Consider the following 24,658-nt stretch of genomic DNA (forward strand, 5'->3'; position numbering starts at 1 on the left):
TGAATGTGGATTACCTGTGTGAAAAAAAATGTGAGTGGCCCTAGGGTAAGGGAGCTGCCAGAACTGGCCTTCTGCCCCTGAGGGTGATAGGGCTCAGCAGGGCCCAGCCAGGTTGGGCTCAGTATCTGCCCCTGGAGGGATCTTATAAGTTGAGGGCTGGGAATGAAACCCATAGCCTTTGTGCTGTCCTGCTCTGCCTGAGTTATGATGCCTCTCCAACCCCACACATAGTCCAGACACATACCCCATCCTTAGACTCATCACTTAGCCCTCCAAGGCTTCTGTATACAGAAGACACCATAGGGGACCAAAGAAGTTCTGGGAAGCCGCAGGGGCTCCAGCCCCAACCTGGTCACAGAATAGCCCCTCCCCCATGCATACTCACAAACTTCCCTCCCCTAGAGCTTTTCTTCTGCTTTGGGTTTCTTGTTACTTCAATTGCATGCAAACATTATTAAATATTGAACACATACTATGGTCTTGGCACTGTGGTAGGTGCCAAGAATTTGAAGAACTTAGTCCCCAGAGGCCCTGGTCAACTCCCCAAAATGGCAGCAACTTCCACCCCTCCTCCCACCCATTTTCAGTCCAATAGCATCTTCTCAGAGAATTGATGGCACAGCTGAGACCATGAGAGGGAAGCCTCTGGAGGACCAAGAGGTGGGCATGTGGCTCTGGAAGAGTGTCTTTGCGTAAGTTGACCAGTTTTCCTTAGGAGGAAATGGCTCATCGTGGACCCATACTGCCCCCTAGTGGTTTCATGTTCACAAGTGACAGTGCAGCCCAGAGGCTGGGCAGTAGTGGACAGCAGCTGTTTTAGATGAGGATTTCTTTGACCATTTTTTTTCTTTTACCTGGTCCTAGTCTGGAAGGACAAAGGAGAGGTCCCAGGCATTTCTTTCAGAAAGTTTCCAATCTAGTGGATACAGAAACTTGGGGAAGGTAGGCCTGAGAAGGGATCTCAGTAAAATTTGGTCCTTAAATAGCATCCTTCAGTCCCTTGCTCAAGTCCCCTTTGGGGACTTGGTTGGACATACACCAGCCTGGCCTTCTTGCACTGTTACCATAGGGGCAGGTTGGGCACCTTCTACCTGCAGAATCCTCTAGGGAAAGGGTATTCACACAGCCCAGATAAGACGAGCCCAGGGCTCTGGCCTGGAGAGACACGAGTTAAGGCTCTACTATCTGTCCCCACCAAAGCAGCACCCTTACTCTCTATTACCCGGAGAAGCCTTTGGGGTAGTCCCGGGCAAGGACCCTACAGAAATGCTGCTATACTTCAAGTGCCCCTGCTTCCTTCCTGATCATAACTGGAATATTGCTATTGTTTGGGATAATGTTAAAAGATCAGACACTAAATTGTAAGTCTCAAGTCAATGAAGGAAGAGACCATGAAAACACTTGTATTAAAGCAGTAAAGGTCTATGATTTCTTACTCATCTCATAAACATTTTCTTTAATGTTGTTATTTTTACAATTAAAAAAATCAGTGTGACCTGATCAAGTGGTGGGATGTGCTGATCCCCAGCCTCCACCACTGCATCCCTGGGCCCACTGATCATGACAGCATTTACCTGAAGGTCATCATCAGACCTTGAACTGCTGACAGGTCAGAGACAGTGCCCGTAGCAACCGCCCAGTCGGTTCCGATGCACAGAATCACTGCCTCCCCAGCTCATCTCCCTTAACCTGTCCCACCCTGCGCTGGGCCGGGCTCCTCTGGCCTGCTTGTGTTCTCTGTTCACCACCAGGGGGCGGGGAAGTGCCTGGACTGATTTCCCGGCTCTAGTTATCTTTGGGCACAAAGGGTCCGCCCCTGCTCTCCTCTGAATCTCCTAAGGATGCAAAGCAGCCCTAATGGGAGTATAAGTAAAGGAGTGAATGGAGGCCGGGAGGACATTCACCTCCATGGTAGGAGTTGAGGCAGTGAGCCAGGTACCCCTCCCTTCTTGGAAACCTGATGTTTTGAGGTGCACCTCCGTGGATTAGCATAGGGATAGGATAGCAGAGGACTTGGGAGCACAGGTGCTCCACACCACTAGTGATGGGGGACACAGCAAGGGGTGAGGAAAGCCAAATGATACTTGGCTCTCCAAGGGAAAGGTGAAAAAAGGATTCTGTGATATAGATTGAATTTAACTGATATCAATGTAGATGTACATGCCTAGTGGCAACATTGCTAGCACTCTAAAGCTTAGATTTTTATAGTTTTTGTCAATATCATTTGTAAGATTAATCAGTACAGGCTGTGACAATTGTGTATCATGTGCTTTTTTTTTTTCCACTAAGAAAGAAAATAAGTAGGAATTGTCTTTGTCTTAAAATCATTCTGTATTTTTTCCTTTATAAATAAACACTGAAAGTTTGAAAATCAGTGTCCCTTTATACCGTTAATAAATATATAAATAATATAAATACATATTAACTACCTTCAGTGAAACATTTACTTGTTGATTTTTTTTTGATACTGTTCACTCTAACTATATATAAATCTTCACAGTTGTTTTTTAAAATCCTTTTTGAAGTAGCCCTGTGTATGTGTGTGTGTGTGTGTGTGTGTGTGTGTGTGTATTTTCCTGCATTTTTCAGTGAGGTTTTTAAAAATGGAAATGTCCATGAACCTTGCTTATCTTCACAGTCATAACCATATTCTAACCACATCCATGTTAGGTCTTCCCTGCCAAAGTAAAAACTTTGATTTAATGATTTCAAATGTTTCAAACAGAAGACTGTAGAGAATAAAATAATACACACGGTGTAACCACCACTCAGCTTTATCACATCTCAGTAGTTGTATTTGCTTCAGATTTGTTTTCTTTTTAAGAGATGAAACATTATATATGTCCCCCTTCCCAGTTCCATTCTCTTGCTTCTCAAAATAACCACTTTCTAGCTTTTATTTCAAATCTTACTTCCTCTGGAATATCTGATACTTAGCTATGATTTTTCTTCATTGTTAATAAGTTCTTTATGGCTCACTTCATAGCAAATTAGGAAGGGATGTTTTGGGAAGCCACTCAGAAAAGGGGTGTGTGTGTGTGTGTGTGTGTATAGACAGAGCAGCTGGCAGGCAGACATGGGAAGAGGGACATCTGTGCTGTGCTGATGTGCTGCTGGACTTAAGAGAGGATGTTGGGGGCATCTGGATAATTATTTATTATGAAAGAAGATATTTATTTAAGAAGAAAATATTCAGAGAAAACTATGCAAATGTTTGTCTATACTCATATAAATCAGAAATTTGAGTGAAGATATTTGGGGAAATCCATCCAGGGGAACAAAAGTGCTTTGTCATTTAAAAATATATATATTTATTATTTATTTATTTATTTATTTAGGCTGTGCCCGGTCTTCGTTGTGGCACGCGGGATCTTTTAGTTGTGGCATGCCGACTCTTAGTTGTGGCATGCATGCGGGATCTAGTTCCCGGACCAGGGATCGAACCCGGGCCCCCTGCATTGGGAGCGCATTGGGAGTCTTACCCACTGGACCACCAGGGAGGTCCCTGCTTTGTCATTTTTATGTGCTTGCTGTGTCAGGCGCTGTTATAAGCACTCGATTGGATGTTAGTTTATTTAATCCTCATCCCAACCAGTGAGGTAGGTATCAATATTATCCTCACCTGACAGATAAGGAAACAGACATGGACAGTTTAAATGATTTGTTCATGGTTAGATAGCTAGGCTGAGTCGGGATTTGTGCTTAGGGACTATGGTTCCGAGCTCGCCTAGTTAATTCTAGCCTGTCCTGCGCCCCGCCATCAGCCACAGCCCCAAACTGAACCAGACATCTTCCTGCTCTTGAGCTCCACGTTCAGACAGACACACAGATAAAGCTGGGTACTCAACTATGTCTGGGCTCAATTTCCTCGCACTTTTCAAACTCTTCCTTACAAATGGTTCCTTTCAGCACACACACGTGCACAATCTCCCTTGTCTTTATTTTTATTTTATTTTATTTTTTTAATTTTAATTTTAATTTTTTTTGGCTGCGTTGGGTCTTCGTTGCTGCGCACGAGCTTTCTCTAGTTGTGGCAAGAGGGGGCTACTCTTGGTTGCGGTGCGCAGGCTTCTCATTGTGGTGGCTTCTCTTGTTGCAGAGCACAGGCTCTAGGCACGCGGGCGTCAGTAGTTGCGGCACACAGGCTCAGTAGTTGTGGCTTGCGGGCTCTAGAGCACAGGCTCAGTAGTTGTGGCGCATGGGCTTAGTTGCTCTGCGGCATGTGGGATCTTCCCGGACCAGGGCTCGAACCCGTGTCCCCCTGTATTGGCAGGCAGGTTCTTAACCACTGCGCCACCAGGGAAGCCCCATCTCCCTTGTCTTTAAACAAAAACTGTCCAGCCTGCTTTTTCTCTGTCAGGTTTCCTGAACCAACTGCAAGTTTGGCTCCATTTCTCCACTTCTCATTCAGTCCTCATGAAGGTTGCTCTCACTGAGGCCAACAATAACGTACATGTTGCCGAGTCAAGGGACATTTCTCAATAATAATGAAAACATTACTTGACCTTTCCTTGTGTTTTGAGATTTTGATCACTCCTTTGACATTCTTTCTTCCCAGACTTCTTTGACACCATCCTTCCCTGAGTTTTCTCCTACATCTTTCATGATTGTTTCTCAACCTGCATCACTGACTCTTCCAGCAAACTCCCATCCCACGACCAATCTTGTTTTTAAGGATCTCTTAAAACCCTCTTTCCTCTTCTATACTTTCTTCTCAGTGATCTCGTTTACATACAACCAAATCTTTAACTATATGTATATATCTATATCTATATCTATATCCTCTGAGCCCCAAATTCATCCACTTCATATCACCTGAAGCTCATGTGCCAGACAGAATTCATCACCTTTCTTCATAGCTCCCTACTCTACTCCTATACCACTATTCTGCCACTCATTTGAGCCAAAATCTGGGAATCATCTTTAATTGCTCCCTATCTGTCACAATTGCCTTCTAATCTGTCACCAAGTCACGCCCACTCTGTATCAGTAAATCTTAGAGCCATTTACTCCTCTCCATCTGCACTGCCACCATCTTTTTATAAGCACATAACATCTACCCTGAACTTGGAAGAGGATCCTGATGCACCTGCCTCAAGTCATCTTTTTAAGCTGCAAGTCAGGTTCTGTCAATTTCCTGCTTTTAATTTTTCCACATTGCCCCCTTGTCTAATTCACTTAGCAGGGTATGTTAGTCTCCAACTTCAAGATGATGTGTCTCTTGAGCTCTCCATCATCATTTCCTGACGCTACCTGTATTAGTCAAGACTCCTTTAGTTGCAGGGAAACAACTCAAATTGGCTTAAGCAAAAATAAATGAACAAATAAAAAATAACATTGCCTCATGTAACTTCATGCCTCATGTAACAAGAGTCAACAATTATATGATCCTAGGAATAAATCTAATGAAAGACATGTAAGAACTTTATAGAGTAAATTATTAAAATTTTCAAAAACACCCAGATGTCTTTGGAAAGAAGACCCAAATATAGATATGTAACATGTTCAAAACTGAGATCACCCAATATTGTAAAGATTTTAAAATGATCTGTAGATTCATTGGGATTCCAATTAAAACCAAATTTTATTTTTATTCTTAATCTAATGAATAACAGTTCAAAATAGTAACAACAATGTTATTGATTATGATACCTTATGGATAAGTGAAATAAATGACAACAATGTTGTAAAGGATGGGAGGGGGAAATTGGGAATACTCTATTATAAGGCTCTTGTACTACTCATGAAGCAGTACAGTGTTATTTGAAAGTGGACTTGGATAAGTTGTAAATGTATTTTACAAACCTTAGGGCAACCACTAAAGTGAAAAAAAGAAGTATAACTGATATGGTAAGAAAGGAAAGAAGATGGAATCATTAAAAATGCTCAATTAAAACCATAAAAGGCAGAAAAAGAGTAGAAGACAAAAATGGAAACAACAAACAAGGGCAATAAGTGGAAAAGAGTAACAAATATGTTAGATAATAATCCAACTTTATCAATAATCACTTTAAACATGAATGGTCTCAATAAAACAACTGAAAGACAGAGATTGTCAGAGTGGATAAAAAAGCAAGACCCAACTACATATCTACAAGAAACTCACTTTAAACATAAAGACACAGAGGGATTACAAGTAAAGGGATGGAGAAAGATGTTTCATGTTACACTAATCAAAAGAAAGCTGGCATAGCTATATTTCAGATAGAGCCAACTTCAAGGAAAATTGTCAAGGGAAAAAAAGGGACATTACACATACTACCCAAAGCAATCTACAGATTTAACGTGATCCCCATCAAATTATGCATGACTAGAACAAATAATCCTAAAATTGATATGGCCCATAAAAGATCCAGAATTGCCAAAGCAATCCTGAGGAAAAAGGACAAAGCTGGAGGCATAACCCTCCCAGACTTCAGACAATACTACAAAGACAATACCAATCAAAACAACGTGGTATTGGCACAAAAACAGACATATAGATCAATGGAACTGAATAGAGAGCCCAGAAATAAACCCACACACCTATGGTCAATTAATCTTTGACAGAGTAGGCAAGAATATACAATGCAGTAAAGACAGTCTCTTCAGCAAGTGGTGTTGGGAAAGCTGGAAAGCCACATGTAAATAAATGAAGTTAGAACACTCCCTCACACCATACACAAAAATAAACTCAAAATGGCTTAAAGATGTAAATAAAAGACATGACACCATAAAACTAGACGAGAAAATAGGCAAAACATTCTCTGACATAAGTCGTAGCTATGTTTCCTTAGGTCAGTCTCCTAAAGCAATAGAAATAAAAGCAAAAATAAACAAATGGGACCTAATCAAACTTAGAAGCTTTTGCACAGCAAAGAAAACCATAAAATGAAAACACAACCTACGAAATGGGAGAAAATATTTGCAAATGATGTGACCAGCAAAGGCTTATTTCCAAAATATATTGTACAAACAGCTCATACAACTCAATAACAAAAAAGACAAACAACCCGGGCTTCCCTGGTAGCGCAGTCATTAAGAATCTGCCTGCCAATGCAAGGGACACGGGTTCGAGCCCTGGCCCGGGAAGATCCCACTTGCTTTGGAGCAACTAAGCCCATGCGCCACAACTACTGAGCCTGAGCTCTAGAGCCTGCAAGCCACAACTACTGAGCCCACGTGCCACAACTACTGAAGCCTGCGCTCCTAGAGCCCGTGCTCCGCAACAAGAGAAGCCACGACAATGAGAAGCCCGTACACTGCAACGAAGAGTAGCCCCTGCTCTCCACAACTAGAAAAAACCTGCGCACAGCAACGAAGACCCAACACAGCCAAAAATAAATAAATAAAATTTAAAAAGACAACCCAATCAAAAAATGGGCAAAAGACCTAAATAGACATTTCTCTAAAGAAGACATACAGCTGGCCAGTAGGCACATGAAAAGCTGCTCAACATCACTAATTATTAGAGAAATGCAAATCAAGACTAAAATCAGGTATCACCTCACACCAGTCAGAATGGCCATCATTAAAATGTCTACAAATAACAAATGCTGGAGAGGGTGTAGAGAAAAGGGAACCCTCCTACACTGTTGGTGGGAATGTAAATTGGTACAGTCACTACAGAAAACAGTACGGAAGTCCCTTAAAAAACTGAAAATAGGGCTTCCCTGGTGGTGCAGTGGTTGAGAATCCGCCTGCCAATGCAGGGGACACGGGTTCGAGCCCTGGTCTGGGAAGATCCCACATGCCGCGGAGCAACTGGGCCCGTGAGCCAGAACTACTGAGCCTGCGCGTCTGGAGCCTGTGCTCCGCAACAAGAGAGGCCGCGATAGTGAGAGGCCCGCGCACCGCAATGAAGAGTGGCCCCCGCTCGCCGCAACTAGAGAAAGCCCTCGCACAGAACAAAGACCCAACACAGCCATAAATAAATTAATTAATTAATTAATTTAAAAAAACTGAAAATAGAGTTGCCATAGTGGGAACAAAGCAAGGATTTCCATTTTCACCTCATATTCAGATTGTACTGGAGGAGAATCACATGTCCTAGTTTTCTGAGTTTTATGAATTTAACTTTGGTACTGCTTACTGAGGTTGTGTACTTTAGACATTTGCATAAATTTATAATACAGTATATGTGGGAATTCCCTGGCAGTCCAATGGTTAGCACTTCGTGCTCTCACTGCCAAGCAGCCAGGTTCAATCCCTGGTTGGGAAACTAAAATCCCACAAGCTGCGCAGCATGACAAAACAACAAGAACAAGCAAGAACAACAACAAAAACAGCATATGCTAAAACAAATTAAAGTGCCTAAGGTAGAGCTTTTATATTATACATGATCATTATGAGTGTTGCCACTATGTAGGGGAAAGAACGCTGGTCACAAATCTGGATTCCATCAATGTCTTATTTTTTATATATATAAAAAGAGAACACTGGACTAGATGTAGCTACACTTTGTTGCTACACTTTGTTGGGCCCTGTAACTGATTATTTCCTTGATTATTTAAAAAATATAAGTAAAAAGAAATAAATATCAAAACACCTTTAAAAAAATATTGTACTGGAAATTCTAGTCACTGCAATCAGGCAGGAAAAAAAAAGTACAGATTAAACAGGAAGCAGTAAAACTGTCTTAATTTGCAGATGACATGATTCTTTATGGAGAAAACCCAACTGAATTATACTTTTATATACAAGCAGGAAACTACTATAAATTGCAATTGTTAAAAAGATATAATGTGGGAATTCCCTGGCAGTCCAATGGTTAGGACTCTGCATTCTCACTGCCAAGGGCCCAGGCTCAATCCTTGGTCAGAGAACTAAGAACCCACAAGCCGCATTGTGAGGCAAAAAAAAAAAAGGATACAATTTATAATCAAAATTTTGAACTTTGACAAAAGATGTGAAAGACATAAACAAAAAATATTTTGAGAGAAAGTAAAAGTCTAAATAAATGTAAACATATACTTTGTTCAAGGGGCAGAAATCTCAGTTTTGTTAAGATGTCAGTTCTCTTCCAAATTGATCTACAGACTCAATACAATCCCAGGAAAAATCTCAGCAGGCTTTTTTTTTTTTTTAAGAAATTGACAAGTTGATTCTAAAATTTATATGGAAATGCAGAGGTCCTAGGATAGCCAAAACAACACTGAAAAAGAACAAAACTTGGAGGTCCAACACTAACTGATTTCAAGAATTATGGTAAAGCTATAGTAACCAAGGCAGTGTGATATTGGCATAAAAATAAAGAAATGGGATAGCCTCATCCACCAGAGGGCAGACAGCAGAAACTAGAAGAACTACAATTCTGCAGCCTGTGGAAGCAAAACCACATTCACAGAAAGACAGACAAAATGAAAAGTCAGAGGACTTTGTACCAGATGAAAGAACAAGATAAAACCCCAGAAAAACAATTAAATGAAGTGGAGATAGGCAACCTTCCAGAAAAAGAATTCAGAATAATGATAGTGAAGATGATCCAGGACCTCGGAAAAAGAATGGAGGCAAAGATTGAGAAGATGCAAGTAATGTTTAACAAAGACCTAGAAGAATTTTAAAAAAACACCTAGAAGAATTAAAGAATAAACAGAGATGAACCATACAATAACTGAAATGAAAAATCACTAGAAGGAATCAGTAGCAGGATAAGTGAGGCACAAGAACGGATAAGTGACCTGGAAAACAGAATGGTGGAATTCACTGCCATGGAACAGAATAAAGAAAAAAGAATGAAAAGAAATGAAGACAGCCTAAGAGACGTCTGGGACAAAATTAAACGCAACAACATTCGCATTATACAGGTCCCAGAAGGAGAAGAGAGAGAGAAAGGACCTGAGAAAATATTTGAAGAGATTATAGTCAAAAATTTCCCTAACATGGGAAAGGAAATAACCACCCAAGTCCAGGAAGTGCAGAGTCCCAGGCAGGATAAACCCAAGGAGAAACACGCCGAGACACATAGTAATCAAATTGACAAACATTAAAGGCAAAGAAAAATTATTGAAAGCAGCAAGGGAAAAACAACAAATAACATACAAAGGAACTCCCATAAGGTTAACAGGTGATTTCTCAGCAGAAACTCTACAAGCCAGAAGGGAGTGGCATGATATATTTAAAGTGATGAAAGGGAAGAACCTACAACCAAGATTACTCTACCCGGCAAGGATCCCATTCACATTCGATGGAGAAATCAAAAGCTTTACAGACAAGCAAAAGCTAAGAGAATTCAGCACCACCAAACCAGCTCTACAACAAATGCTAAAGGGACTTCTCTAAGTGGGAAACACAAGAGAAGAAAAGGACCTACAAAAACAAACCCATAACAATTAAGAAAATGGTAATAGGAACATACATATCGATAATTACCTTAAACGTGAATGGATTAAATGCTCCAACCAAAAGACACAGGCTTGCTGAATGGATACAAAAACAAGACCCATATATATGCTGTCTACAAGAGACCCACTTCAGACCTAGGGATACATACAGACTGAAAGTGAGGGGATGGAAAAAGATATTCCATGCAAATGGAAATCAAAAGAAAGCTGGAGTAACAATACTCATATCAGATAAAATAAACTTTTAAATAAAGAATGTTACAAGAGAAAAGGAAGGACACTACGTAATGATCAAGGGATCAATCCAAGAAGAAGATATAACAATCATAAATATATATGCACCCAACACAGGAGCACCTCAATACATAAGGCAACTGCTAACAGCTATAAAAGAGGAAATCGACAGTAACAAAATAATAGTGGGGGACTTTAACACCTCACTTACACCAATGGACAGATCATCCAGACAGAAAATTAATAAGGACACACAAGCTTTAAATGACACACTAGACCAGATAGATTTAATTGATATTTATAGGACATTACATCCAAAAACAGCAGATTACACTTACTTCTCAAGTGCACACAGAACATTCTCTGGGACAGATCACATCTTGGATAACAAATCAATCCTCAGTAAATTTAAGAAAATTGAAATCATATCAAGCATCTTTTCTGACCACAACGCTATGAGATTAGAAATCGACTACAGGGAAAAACACGTAAAAAACACAAACACATGGAGGCTAAACAATACATTACTAAACAACGAAGAGATCATTGAAGGAATCAAAGAGGAAATCGAAAATACCTAGAGACAAATTACAATGAAAACATGACGATCTAAAACCTATGGGATACAGCAAAAGCAGTTCTAAGAGAGAACTTTATAGCAATACAAACCTACCTCAAGAAACAAGAAAAATCTCAAACAATCCAAGCTTACACCTAAAGGAACTAGAGAAAGAAGAACAAACAAAACCCAAAGTTAGTAGAAGGAAAGAAGTCATAAATATCAGAGCAGAAATAAATGAAATAGAAGCAAAGAAAACAATAGCAAAGATCAATGAATCTAAAAGCTGGTTCTTTGAGAAGATAAACGAAATTGATAAACCTTTAGCCAGACTCATCAAGAAAACGAGGGAGAAGACTCAAATCAATAGAATTAGAAATGAAAAAGGAGAAGTTACAGTGGACACCGCAGAAATACAAAGCATCCTAAGAGACTACTACAAGCAACTCTATGCCAATAAAATGGGCAACCTGAAAGAAATGGACAAATTCTTAGAAAGGTATAACCTTCCAAGACTGAACCAGGAAGAAATAGAAAATATGAACAGACCAATCACAAATAATGAAATTGAAACTGTGATTAAAAATCTTTCAACAAATAAAAGTCCAGGACAAGATGACTTCACAGATTAATTCTAACAAACATTTAGAGAAGAGCTAACACCCATCCTTCTCAAACTCTTCCAAAAAATTGCAGAGGAAGGAACACTCCCAAACTCATTCTTTGAGGCCACTATCACTCTGATAGCAAAACCAGACAAAGATACCACAAAAAAAGAAAATTACAGACCAATATCACTGATGAATATAGATGCAGAAATCCTCAACAAAATACTAGCAAAGAGAATCCAACAACACATTAAAAGGATCATACACCATGATCAAGTGGGATTTACCCAGGGATTCTTCAATATACGCAAATCAATCAATGTGATACACCATATTAACAAACTGAAGAATAAAAGCCATATGGTCGGGCTTCCCTGGTGGTGCAGTGGTTGAGAATCTGCCTGCCGATGCAGGGGACATGGGTTCGAGCCCTGGTCTGGGAAGATCCCACATGCTGCGGAGCAACTGGGCCCATGAGCCACAATTACTGAGCCTGTGCTCTAGAGCCCGCAAGCCACAACTACTGAGCCTGTGTGCCACAACTTCTGAAGCCCACGCACCTAGAGCCCGTGCTCCGCAACAAGAGAAGCCACCACAATGAGAAGCCCGTGCACCACAACAAAGAGTAGCCCCTGCTCTCCACAACTAGAGAAAACCTGGGCACAGCAATGAAGACCCAGCACAGACAAAAATTTTTTTAAAAGTTATATAAAATTAAAAAAACAGAAGAAAACCATTAAGAAAATAAAAGAAGCTATTAAAAAAATCAGTATAGGGGCTTCCCTGGTGGCGCAGTGGTTGAGAGTCTGCCTGCCAATGCAGGGGACACGGGTTCGAGCCCTGGTCTGGGAAGATCCCACATGCCACGGAGCAACTGGGCCCGTGAGCCACAACTACTGAGCCTGCGCGTCTGGAACCTGTGCTCCGCAACAAGAGAGGCCGCGACAGTGAGAGGCCTGCGCACCGCGATGAAGAGTGGCCCCCGCTTGCCACAACTAGAGAAAGCCCTCACACAGAAACAAAGACCCAACACAGCCATAAATAAATAAATAAATTTTTAAAAAATCAGTATAAGTAAGAATTAGAAAAATTCAGAAATGTGATAATTGGAAAAAATTAAGGTTTTAAAAAGTAAGCTTACAAAACTCAGGAAAAAGAATAAACTAAAAGTTATTTCTGAATGATAAGTAAACTAGAATGGGGGCTTCCATGGTGGTACAGTGGTTAGGTATCCACCTGTCAATGCAGGGGACATGGGTTTGATCCCTGGTCCAGGAAGATCCCACATGCTGTGGAAGAACTAAGCCCTTGTGCCACAACTACTGAGCCTGCGCTCTACAGCCCATGAGCCACAACTACTGAGCCCACGCCATGACTACTGAAGGCCACGTTCCTAGAGCCCATGCTCCGCAACAAGAGAAGCCACTGCAATGAGAAGCCTGTGCACCGCAACGAAGAGTAGCCCCCACTCTCTGCAACTAGAGAAAGCCTGCACACAGCAACGAAGACCCAATTCATCCAAAAAATAAATAAATGAATAAAAATCTAAAAAAAAAAAAAATTTAACAGAGCCTCAGGGACCTATGGGATTATAACAAAAGATCTAACATTCTTGTCATCATAGTCCTGGAGAAAAAGGTAAAAGAGATGAAAAAGTACTTGAATGGCTGAACACTACCCAAATTTAGCAAATCCCGAACAGGATAAAGCCAAAGAAATCCACTTCAAGACACCTCATAATCAAACTTCTGAAAACTAAAGACAAAGAGTAGAATTGCAAAAGCAGTGAGAAAGAAATGACACCTTACCTATCAGAGAAAAACAATTTGAATGATAATAGATTTCTCATCAGAAACTGTGGAAGCCATAAAGAAGTGGCACATTTTTTTATGTGCTGAAAGAAAATAACTGTCAAGCCAGAATCCTGGGACTTCCCTGGTGGTCCAGTGGCTAAGGTGCCACTCTCCCAATGCAGGGGGGCCGGTTTTGATCCCTGGTCAGGGAACTAGATCCCACATGCCGCAACTAAAAGTTCGCATGCTGCAACTAAAAGAGCCCACATGAGCAATTAAAAGAGCCTGCAGGACTTCCCTGGCGGTGCAGTGGTTAAGAATCTGCCTGCCAATGCAGGGGGCACGGGTTCGAGCCCTGGTCAAGGAAGATCCCACATGCCATGGAGCAACTAAGCCCATGCACCACAACTACTGAACCTGTGCTCTAGAGCCCGCGAGCCACAACTACTGTGCCCGTGTGCCACAACTACTGAAGCCCGCACGCCTAGAGCCCATGGTCTGCAACAAGAGAAGCCACCACAATGAGAAGCCCATGCACCACAATGAAGAGTAGCCCCTGCTCTCCACAACTAGAGAAAGCCCGCGTTCAACAGCAAAGACCCAACGCAGCCATAAATAAATAAATAAATAAATTTTTAAAAAAAGAGCTCGCATACCACAACTAAAAGAGCCCGCATGCTGCATCTAAAGATCCTGCATGCTGCAATGAAGGTTCTGTGTGTCGCAACTAAGACCCAGCACAGCCAAATAAGTAAATATTTTTTTAAAAAAGCTGGAATCCTATATTCAGCAAAAATAACCTTCAGGAATGAAGGGGGTATCAAGATATCAATATTTTCAGACGAAGGAAAACTTAGGGAATTTGTCACCAGAACAACTACGTTAAAAGGATGGCTAAAGAAGTTATTAAAATGTAAAGGAGGGCTTCCCTGGTGGCGCAGTGGTTGAGAATCTGCCTGCCAATGCAGAGGATACGGGTTCGAGCCCTGGTCTGGGAAGATCCCACATGCCGCGGAGCAACTAGGCCCGTGAGCCACAATTACTGAGCCTGCGCGTCTGGAGCCTGTGCTCCGCAACAGGAGAGGCCGCGATGGTGAGAGGCCCGCGCACCGCGATGAAGAATGGCCCCCACTTGCCGCAACTAGAGAAAGCCCTCGCACAGAAACGAAGACCCAACACTGCCATAAAAATAAATAAATAAATAAACCCAAAAGTTAAAAAAAAAAAAAAAATGTAAAGGAAATGATAAAAGAAGGAATTTTAGACTATCTGGAAGGAGGAAAAAACAATGGAATGATGAAAATATGGGGGGACTTCCTTGGTGGTCCAGTGGGTAAGATTCCATGCTCCCAATGCAGGGGGCACGGGTTCAATCCCTGATCAGGGAACTAAGATCTTGTATGCTGCACAGCGCAGCCAAAAAAAAATTTTTAAATAAAATAAGATTTTAAAAAAAGATGAAAATATGGGTAAATATAATAAGTTTTATGGCTCTTCTTGTGTTTTCCAAGTTGTTTTTGAATAATATTGATGTGGTTCTCAAAGTATGTAGAAGACATAGTTAAGACAATTATAAATGAGGGAAGATAAAGGGACTTAAGGTAGGTACATTTTCTTTACTTCACGTGAACTGGTAAAATGTCAACACCAGTAAACTTTGATGTGTATGTATAATGTACCTAGAATAAGGAACAAGTAATACTTAGGAAGATAGAAAAAAAAAAAAAAGAGAAATGAAGGACAGAGGGAACAAAAAGAAGACAGAAAATTAAGTGGCAGATTTAAGCCCTAACATTATTGATAATTACATTAAATGTAAATGGTCTAAATACAACAATTAAAAGACAAAGATTGATGGCTTGAATTTAAAAAGTGACCCAACTATATCTTGTCACTTCAAATATAACAATATAGTTAGGTTGAAATAAAAGGATGGAAAAAGATATACTATGCAAACATTAACCAAAAGAAATCAGGAGTGGCTATATTAATATCAGATAAAGTAGATCTCAGAGCAAGAAATTTGTCAAGAACAGAGAATGATATTACATAATGATAAAAGAGTCAATCCTAAATGTGTATGCACCAACCAACAGAGTTGCAAAATATGTGAAGCAAAAACTAATAGAACTGAAAGGAGAAATAGATAAATTAATAATTACAGTTGTAGACTTCAATACCCATCTCTCAACAGGTGATAAAACAAGTAGCCATAAAGTCAGCAAAGCTACAGAACTCAACAACACCATCAACCAACAGGATCTAATCAGCATTTATAGAACAATCCACCCAACAACAGCAGAATATACATTCTTTTCAATCACCAAAAAACCCACATTTACCAAGATAGATCATATTCTGAGGATCACAAAACCTCAACAAATGTAAAAAAAAATTGAAATCATACAGAGTATGTTCTCTGACCACAATGGACTCAAACTAGAAATCAGTAACAGAAAGATAACAGGAAAATCTCCAAACACTTGGAAACTAAACAATACACTTATAAATAAAAAGAGGACGTTTCAAAGAAATTTTTAAAAATACATCAAGCTCAGTGAAAATGAGATGTTCTGGCAACCCATTCCATAATCAGGTAATTACAAGGAGTAACTTTTATTAAAAGTCAAAAAAGAATTTTTAAAAAATCACAGTTTATTTCTGAATTTGAATATTGTTGTAAGAACATTTTATTGATTCCAGTTGCTACTGCTGCTCTTGAGCAGTTTCTTGGAATAGTCAATGGAATTGACAGGTTAGCAATTTTACTGAAAGAAGGCAAGAAAAAATTAATGAAATAAACATATAATTTATTGTATTACTTCTCTGCCCGAACATCACTGACCCATCAAGAGAATACTCAGACATGAGCAAGAGTAATAAAATTCTATCAGCTCTGATATTTTGCCAACTTTCAGTCATATAAAAACAGCTTTACACATATTTTTCATTTTTATTATGAAGGTCTATTTGTGGAAATAAGAAGTGAACATATTTTATTTAACAAACTGTAACTTGATTTATATCTTTTAAATATTTAGACACACAATATGTCTGTTTTTCATTTCTTCTCTTGCCCTGGGCCCAGCAGATGTTAGGGGTGGGCCTGGTCCTAACCTCCTTGACCCTCAGACCCTCAGCTTCCTTTTCCGGAAAAGGAGGATAACACTCCTGAGCTCACGAATTCGGATGAACTAGGCACCTGAGCAAATATGGCTAATATAAGTTCCCTCACTCTCCTGAGGAGGAATTCATGTTCTAGGAGTGTTTTGGAGTTTTTGTTTTTCTTTCTTTAAAATTTTATTTTTATTTTTTGGGGTATGCACGGGAGACGAATGTGTTTATGCACGGGAGTCTCGTGGGTAAGGAAGTGGTTGAAAACACCGAAGGGAGAGTTGTGTGATAGGGCGGGGTAGGATCGGCTCCGAGGAACTGGCTTTGGTAGTGGGAATGGAGAAGAGGAATCCCCATCCGCCCCCGCAGGAAACGCTCCAGTGATTGGAGCTGTGTGTGCTTGTGTGCGCCGGTGTGTGAGGAGGGGGTTAGCTCTGACTCCCGCAGACATCACCACGCATGACGAAGCTACTTCCCCTCACGCGGTCCAAGGCGCACACGCGCGATCCACGGCCACGCCTGCACGCACACACTCGACACACACAGGGTAACCGAGGGTCCGGTTGCCATGGCGAGCAGGAGCGCTAGAGCCCTGCCGCCCCGCCCGCCCCCGGCCGAGCCCGGTCAACTCCATCTCTGATTGGCCGCTGCTTCCTCATTGTGCAAATCATTTGCGTAGACCCGGCGGCCAGCTGCCTTACGTCATCAAACACGGGGGCTGGGGCTCGGGGCTCAGCTCCGGGAGAGCTCGGGCGGGAGCCCAGAGAGCGAGGCGCGGGGACCTGAAGCCAGACCCCAGCATCCCGCCGCTTCGGCCCGGGCCTGCCCCGCCCCCTGCCCCGCCCTTTTCCAGCCCGCCCCACCCTTTCTACGCCCCTCCATCCGGACCCCGCCCCCGGTGCAGCCCCCCCGCCCTCGCTGCCCGGGTCCCGCCCCCTCCCCTCCTGGCCCTCGCCACCGGTCCAGGGAGGGGACGGCGGGACAGGCAGGACCGGCGGGAGGGTGGACCGGGCGGGGATATGGCCGCGGCGCCAGGAGGGTCTGCGCCGCCCGCCGGCCCCGGCCCGCGCCTGGGTTTCAGCACCGCGGACAGCGGCGTCGGCATGAGCGGGCTAAACCCGGGTCCTGCCGTGCCCATGAAGGACCACGACGCCATCAAGCTCTTCGTGGGGCAGATCCCGAGGGGCTTGGACGAGCAGGACCTCAAGCCGCTGTTCGAGGAGTTCGGCCGCATCTACGAGCTGACGGTGCTGAAGGACCGGCTCACCGGCCTCCACAAAGGTGCGCGGGGTCAGCCCAGCCCAGCCCAGCCCAGCCCTGCCCAGCCCTGCCCAGCCCCATTACGATTAGAGTGCGGCCCAGCCCAAATCCCAGCCTCAACCCCAGCCCCAACCCTAGCCCTACCTAGAGCCAGTCCAACACCAGTCTAATACCAGCCCCCTTCAGCCCAGTCTTCTTCCCAGATCACAGAACACCCAACCCAGAATTTTCTCTCTGACATCCTCCCTGTGATCATCACTCCGATCCCAACATGTACTCCACTCTAACCTCCAACTCCCTACCCTTCACGTCTCACATCCCAACACTCCTCGCCTTTCAGCTGGACTGCCCTCTATCCCTCCCATCAGACATCTCAAATCCTGGAATTTGGAAACTTATTCCACCTTCTAGGTCTCTGACACCTTCAATCTCCCAAACCCTGGACCCAATCATTCCTGAACCACCATCCCTCCACCCCCATCTGGTACCACCCCACTCAGGCCTAACCACCTTCACACACATTTTGGGCTTGCACCCCTCACTCTGGCCTGCAAGACCGGTCAACCCCCAGAACCTTCTTTTGATTCACACTGCCAACCGAAAATCTCACAGACCCAAACTCTCCCCTTCTTCAGAACCCATGCCTGTCTAAGTCACAAAATCCAATTCCCCTCCCAGGAGGCTCTCAGCACCAAATTCTGCCTTCATGCTTAACAATATCCCCAATCTCTCCTACTCCCATCCAGAATCCCAACACTGTCTTCCTTTTCTGATTTGAGTCCAGAACTCTGATCTCAGCTGGGAACTCCAGCCACCTCGTGCCCCCTCATCTCAGGTTTCTTCTCAGCTGAACCTACACTTCTTTTACCCTCTAATCTTCCCACTCCTGTGACACATATTTGTCCCTTCCCAATCCTCTTTATGGCCTCCTGCTTTCCCTCCCTCACAGGGTGGTCCTGGACCAGAGCCTCAGGGTGGGTCAGGTTGAAGAGGCAGAAAGGGGTCTTCTCCCTGCCCTTGCTAGAGAGAGACGCACCACGGTCCTGTCCAGCCACACCCCTTTCCTCCTGTAGGGATAGGGAGGAGGCTTGTTTACATGCAGAAAAGTCTGTCCAGGCTGGGCTGGAGTAAGAGAGCCAGAGACACATGTCATACATGGGCAGGGGAAGGAAATTATTTGAGAAGAAACACCTTTTTCTCTCCCCACCTTCACCATGCTGCAGTTTCAGGGTTTGGGGAGTGGGGGAGGGTCCCCAACTATCCTCCATGATCTTTCCAGGAGAGAAGTGGTGGGCCCTGGGTAACAGCTAAATGTACTTTCCTAAGGGCTAAGAGCTGGAATCAGGCTGCCACCTTTTCAACTCAGAGGCTTTGGAGAGTTCCTAGGCACACTAACATAGAGGCTCCAGGAAAATGCCCATAGAAGATCCGGGAGCAGCTATGAAGCAGTGCATCTTCCACCCTCCTGGGTGGGGTCATTTTTAGAGGGGCATGAAATGACAAGACCATACCATCCAGATCCCTTCTAACACAGTCCAGCTGCCCAGCTGTACATCCATCCATAGCAATTTATTTTCTTATTTTCTAGACATTTATTTCAGTATGTAAGTACAAGCTAATCTTTCTGAGCCATCTGTACAGTAAGGGAAGTGTATAGAATACCTTTAATTCTCACTCAAACACCATCAGAGTCTCTGAACTGTTCCCTCATCCTTTCTCTCTTTCTCTCTACACTTAGTTCTAATTCTTCCTGTTGTTTTTCATTCATCTGTCCTTCAAGCCATGCTTCTCTGTCTTTTTATCCCTCCGTTCTTCCACCCCCTATCCCAGGTAGTCACACAGGGCTCCTTTAGGCAGCAGCTAGGCCCTCGAGCCTTTCTGAGAGGGCCCCAGCCCTGCCCAGTTCTGACGTCAGCTAATATGGCTTGGTGGCAGTAGATGGAGCAGAGATGTAAGCGGAATCAGGTGTTTGGTGATTTATCCCCAAACCAACCCACAGCTCTTGAAGGCGGGGTTGCCTTGCAAGATCACTGGGGAGGGTCTCCAAGTCACCATGTTCTCCACCTTCTCCCCAGCAACAGTGATGTCCAAAAGCCAGAGTGACTCGTTTTCTTTTTGATGGCTGAGTACCACGGGGGGCAGCCACAGTGCTTTGAAAACAAGCTCAGCCTAGGAGTTTGGAGATTCCAAACCCTATCCTGCCACTTGTATACTCTCTGGGCTTCAGTTTCCCTATTGATATGATAAGAGTTTGTCGCAGGAGTTCCCTGAGGTCACTTTAACCCAATGAATGGCAGATATCCGCCCACCTTAAGAGGGCAACCACATAGGAGACTTTGGAGAAAATGTTCCCATTTGCCTTTGAAGTCTGCTGAGGTCTAAGTGGAAAAGTGCACCAAGCTCCTAATGGCTTCCCACATCCACTTTCTCTTCCTTCAGTCTTTCTCCTTCCTACACTCAGAAGGCTGTTTTTGAAAACACAGACCTAATGTCACAACACTTTAGTGGCTCTCCGCTATTCTTAGGAAAAAGTTCAAAATCCAGACTGAGGTTATAGATGAGCTGATACCTGCATACCTCACTGGCCACTCTGCCCCTAAGTTGCCAATCTCCAACCATACTAGCCTTCCATCCATTTCCCCAACACACTGAATTCTTCACTCAGTCATCATATGTACTATTCTCTCTGCTTGAAATAATCGCCACACTTTTTGTTACCTCATTAACACCCGTTTGTTATTGAGAATTCAGTGTGTTCTTTGAGACATTCCTCAACCTTGTGGAGTTAGATACATCCCCCTCATGATCCTTTACATGATCCCCCTGAGGGCAGGAAATGTATCTGTCTTGTTGCCACTTTACCTTCAAGCCGTCATAATGTCCCACCATAATAAGTATTCAATAAATCTTTTCTGAATGAGCGAGTGCTCAATGACTTTTGGAAAGGAAGAAATCTTGGCCCTGGTTCTGAGGCTGGACAAAGGGGGGGTAGGACTGATCCTTTGGCTCAACCCCGACTCCTCTCCCCTGTATCTACTGGTTCTTTTAGAGAAGTCAAATTTGGGGCACAATAACTATTTAAGAGGCCCTATCTTGAAGTCCTGGGAGAGCTGACAGATCAAGTTCCTTGGATAGGATTGGAAGTCCCTAAAAGCTCCTACCTATAGGACACCCTTAAACCAGTCCCATCTTCCAAGCCTCAAAGTTATCCCTTCCTCAGACTCAAACTAGGAGGAGGTGTTAGGAAGGAGTTCTGGGGTCCTGGGGTCCCAACCTTTCTCCTCCTCTTCTGTCTCCTCGAGTTGGGAAGGAATTGAGGCTGATTCTGAGAGACTTTGGGAGTATGAATCCAAAAAGGAAAGGGGAGGCTGTGGTTAAAGCTGAAGGCAAAGCTGCTTAGGGAGGTCTAACCCTAACAGGATTTATGGCTGGAGTCGGGAGGGGAGATGTGGGATTGTATTAGCATGTGACTGGGTGTGGGTACACATGTTCCATAGGCAAGAGGCCACGAGCAAATGAGAAGGAGCCAGAGCCTGGGACACAGGCACATGAAGCCCCTGCCTTCAGAGAAGGTGGGAGGCAGAGAAGCCTTCTCAGAAGTAGTGTCCTTGTTTAAGGAGAGTGGCCTTGAGTTTGTCAACTTAATGGGGTCTTTCCAGGAAGAGTATCTGGGGGTTTCAGGAAACCCCCTGAGCCAGCCTCTTCCTCCCCAGGCTGTGCCTTCCTCACCTACTGCGCCCGGGACTCTGCTCTCAAGGCCCAGAGTGCACTGCACGAGCAGAAGACCCTGCCAGGGGTAAGTCCACCAGGGTTGGGGGGGGGGGATCACCTCAGGCTGGGGACATGCCCTATGTGCATGCCAAAGCAGCATATAGGGGCTGGGCTGGGACCAGGAACTAGAAGAAGAGTCATCTTTCCAGGAGAGGACTTACCTGTACCCTTAACAGCTACAGGTTATGTGTTATGTTCAGTCTTCTGGTCCAAAGAAATGGGCTCAAGACTCTTGGGCTAAGTGTACCACGCCCATATTTAGGAAAGGCATTACTGTTGTGAGCTATGCTAGAATTTGTCCATGTTGGCTAAAATCATGATTTTAGGTGTCATTTGTCACTGGTGTGAGCATATATGCAGATACATAGAGGAGAGGCTCTGCTGGTCTGGTATCCCACTTCCTCCAGTTCTAGGGTCCTTGATGGCACTTCCCTCTGGTCCTCTTCCTGTAATGTTTTTTGGGGTGTCTTGACTCACCAAGATTGCTTTCCCTCCACACCCCAAACACTTAGCTAAAGTTAAGAGAGACCTGATTCCACAGGCAGCTAGGCTACTGTGTATCAGTGGTACTTGATATGGCCTTGGCTAATGGCTAATCACTGGACAAAAGGGAAAGTGGGACCTACTGTGGAAGGAAGAAAGTGGTGATTGTTAGGAACTAGTGTGGGTTCACCAAGAGCAAGTCATACTACACAGCCTCATTCTTTCTTGTCCAAGGAGTGATATGTCTAGAACAAGAACGTTATGCAAATGTCCTGGGCAGGCCAAACCTGGGACTCATATCCAGTTCCAGGCCTCAGATTTAAGAGGGTCATTAGCCTACCAGAAAGAGACTAGGATGGGATGGGGACATAAAATATATTATGGAATGATAATTTGAAGAATTGGGGATATTTAGCTGGATAAAATAGGGTTTAGTGGGGGCTGCAATAGGGAGGCATCATAACATAATAATTAAGAATACTAGTTTTTTGAGACTCACAGACTGGATTTGAATCCCAGCTCTGCCACTTACCACTTCTGTGTCTTCACATACATTACTAGAAAATTTCCTCATCTATAAGGAATGGGTTATACTAACACTTGGCTCACTGGGCTATTGTGAGCATGAACTGAGGCTTAGCAAGTGCCTGGCACAGAGTAAGATCTTGATACATATTACTGTTGGGGTGGGGAACCGCTTTCAGATCCTGAAGAGGGATTTGGTTTCCTATGGGTGGCCTCACAGAGCAGGAGCAGGATAAGTGGGGTATAAAGAACAGATGCACTAATTTCAGCTCAGTGTAAAGAAGTCATTTCTCTGAATTGGAGCTCTCCAGCAGTAAGACAGGCTTTACTTAGAGCTGATCAGGCTGTTATTGGGGTGTCAGATCCTAGAACCAATCCTTGTAATTGAAAGAACTTGAGCCTCGCTCTTGAAGATTCAGTGTCAAGTAACACTAACTTATCACCCTCGCCAATCCTGTGTATGCAGGCTCTGGAGTCAGACAGACCTGGGTGTCGATCCAGGCCCTACCACTCACTAACTCTATGACCTTGAGCAAGTCTTTACCTCTCTGAGCCTAAGCTTCCTCATCTGTGAAATTGAACTTGTAGGGTTGTTATAATAATTAAATGAACTAAGTCATGTAAAGTGCTTAACACAGATCTTGGCAGACAATAAGTACTCAATACAGGTTAGCTGGTGGTAGTAGTAGTAGTAGTAGTAGTAGTAGTAACAGCAGCATTACTAGGAGTAATAGTAGAAGTCATTACTCATCCAACCTTGGGAGTAAATGACTTCTGTCACTGGAGTTGAGTCAATGATATGAACAGTAACACTCCATGTGGGAAACATCATGATAAAGGTGCAGAGAGAAGAGGAACAGATGGGTGTGAAATGAGGCTGGGAGTGTAGAGGAGGGGCCCCCCATGTGAGCAGGGGCCAGACCAGAGAGAAGATCCACAGAGGGCAGTGGCTGAAGAGGAAACTTTGAACTCCAGGCTGAGGGGTTTGGACTTTATCCTGAAAGCAAATGGAATGCACTGAAAAAATTAAGATGAACTTTGGGAGAACAAATCCCCTCCTCAGGGACTTCCCCGGTGGTCCAGCGGTTAAGAATCTCTCTTGCAATGCAGGGGATGCCAGTTCAATCCCTGGTCGGGGAACTAAGATCCCACATGCCGCGGGGCAACTAAGCCTGCACGCCACAGCTAGAGAGAAGCCCGTGCGCCAGAACGAAGAGCCTGCACACTGCAATGAAAGATCCCATCTGCCGCAACTAAGACCCGATGCAGCCAATAAATAAATGTTAAAAAAAAAAAATTCCCTCCTCAACCAGCCACAGGGCTCCACAAGAGACGGGGTACCTGGAGTACTCTATGAGGCTGAGGGCACCTGAGATAAGGACAGTGAAGCCCTATACTACTGAGATAATTTCTGGGAGAGAAAAGAGAAATAATAATAACTAACATATATTGATACCAGACAGTGTTCCTAGCACTTTACAGGTTCAAATTCATTTAATCCTCTATGAAGAAGGTATTGTTATTGGCATTCCCATTTTATAGATGAGGAAACTGAGTCATAGAAAACAAGTGACTTGCCCAAGGTCATGTAGCTACTAATGGGAAGATGTGGGCTTTGAGTGCAAGTAGTCTGGCTCCAGAACTCATTCACTTAACCACTGCGCTGTTACCTGAGCCAAGCTGGTGGTAGACAGGGGTCTAAAGTTCTGGAGGGGATGGTGACTGGATACATCTGCCCCCCTCACCCTTTCATCTACAGGCTTCCAACATGGCCTGACTTCCTCTTGTACTGCCAGGATTGGCTTTATTCACCCTCCTCAGCTTAACAAAGTGAAAATTAATATTTAATGATTCTCCTAAATGAAAATCAATGGCCCTGTTGGCCAGCCCCAGCAATGGCCGAGCCATCAATCTTTCTTCTGGGCCTGCCAGGGGCAGCAGTAGCTTTAGTCACCTGGCCTCAGGCCCACCAGCATGGAGAGGAGGGTG

The 24,658-nt window shown here is 43.6% G+C and overlaps 1 protein-coding gene across 1 annotated transcript in view; it reads left to right on the plus strand.

Moving 5' to 3' along the window:
- Window positions 1-17,649: 17,649 nt before the first annotated feature.
- The window catches only part of CELF6 (CUGBP Elav-like family member 6), a 29,846-nt gene continuing 22,837 nt past the window's right edge, over window positions 17,650-24,658 (plus strand). The window contains exons 1-2 of the mRNA XM_059915468.1: window positions 17,650-17,911; window positions 21,604-21,686. Coding sequence (XP_059771451.1) covers window positions 17,650-17,911; window positions 21,604-21,686 — 345 coding nt within the window. The remainder of the gene's footprint in view (window positions 17,912-21,603; window positions 21,687-24,658) is intronic.

This window comes from Balaenoptera ricei, chromosome 2 (genome assembly GCF_028023285.1).
Source record: "Balaenoptera ricei isolate mBalRic1 chromosome 2, mBalRic1.hap2, whole genome shotgun sequence".
NCBI lineage: Eukaryota > Metazoa > Chordata > Mammalia > Artiodactyla > Balaenopteridae > Balaenoptera > Balaenoptera ricei.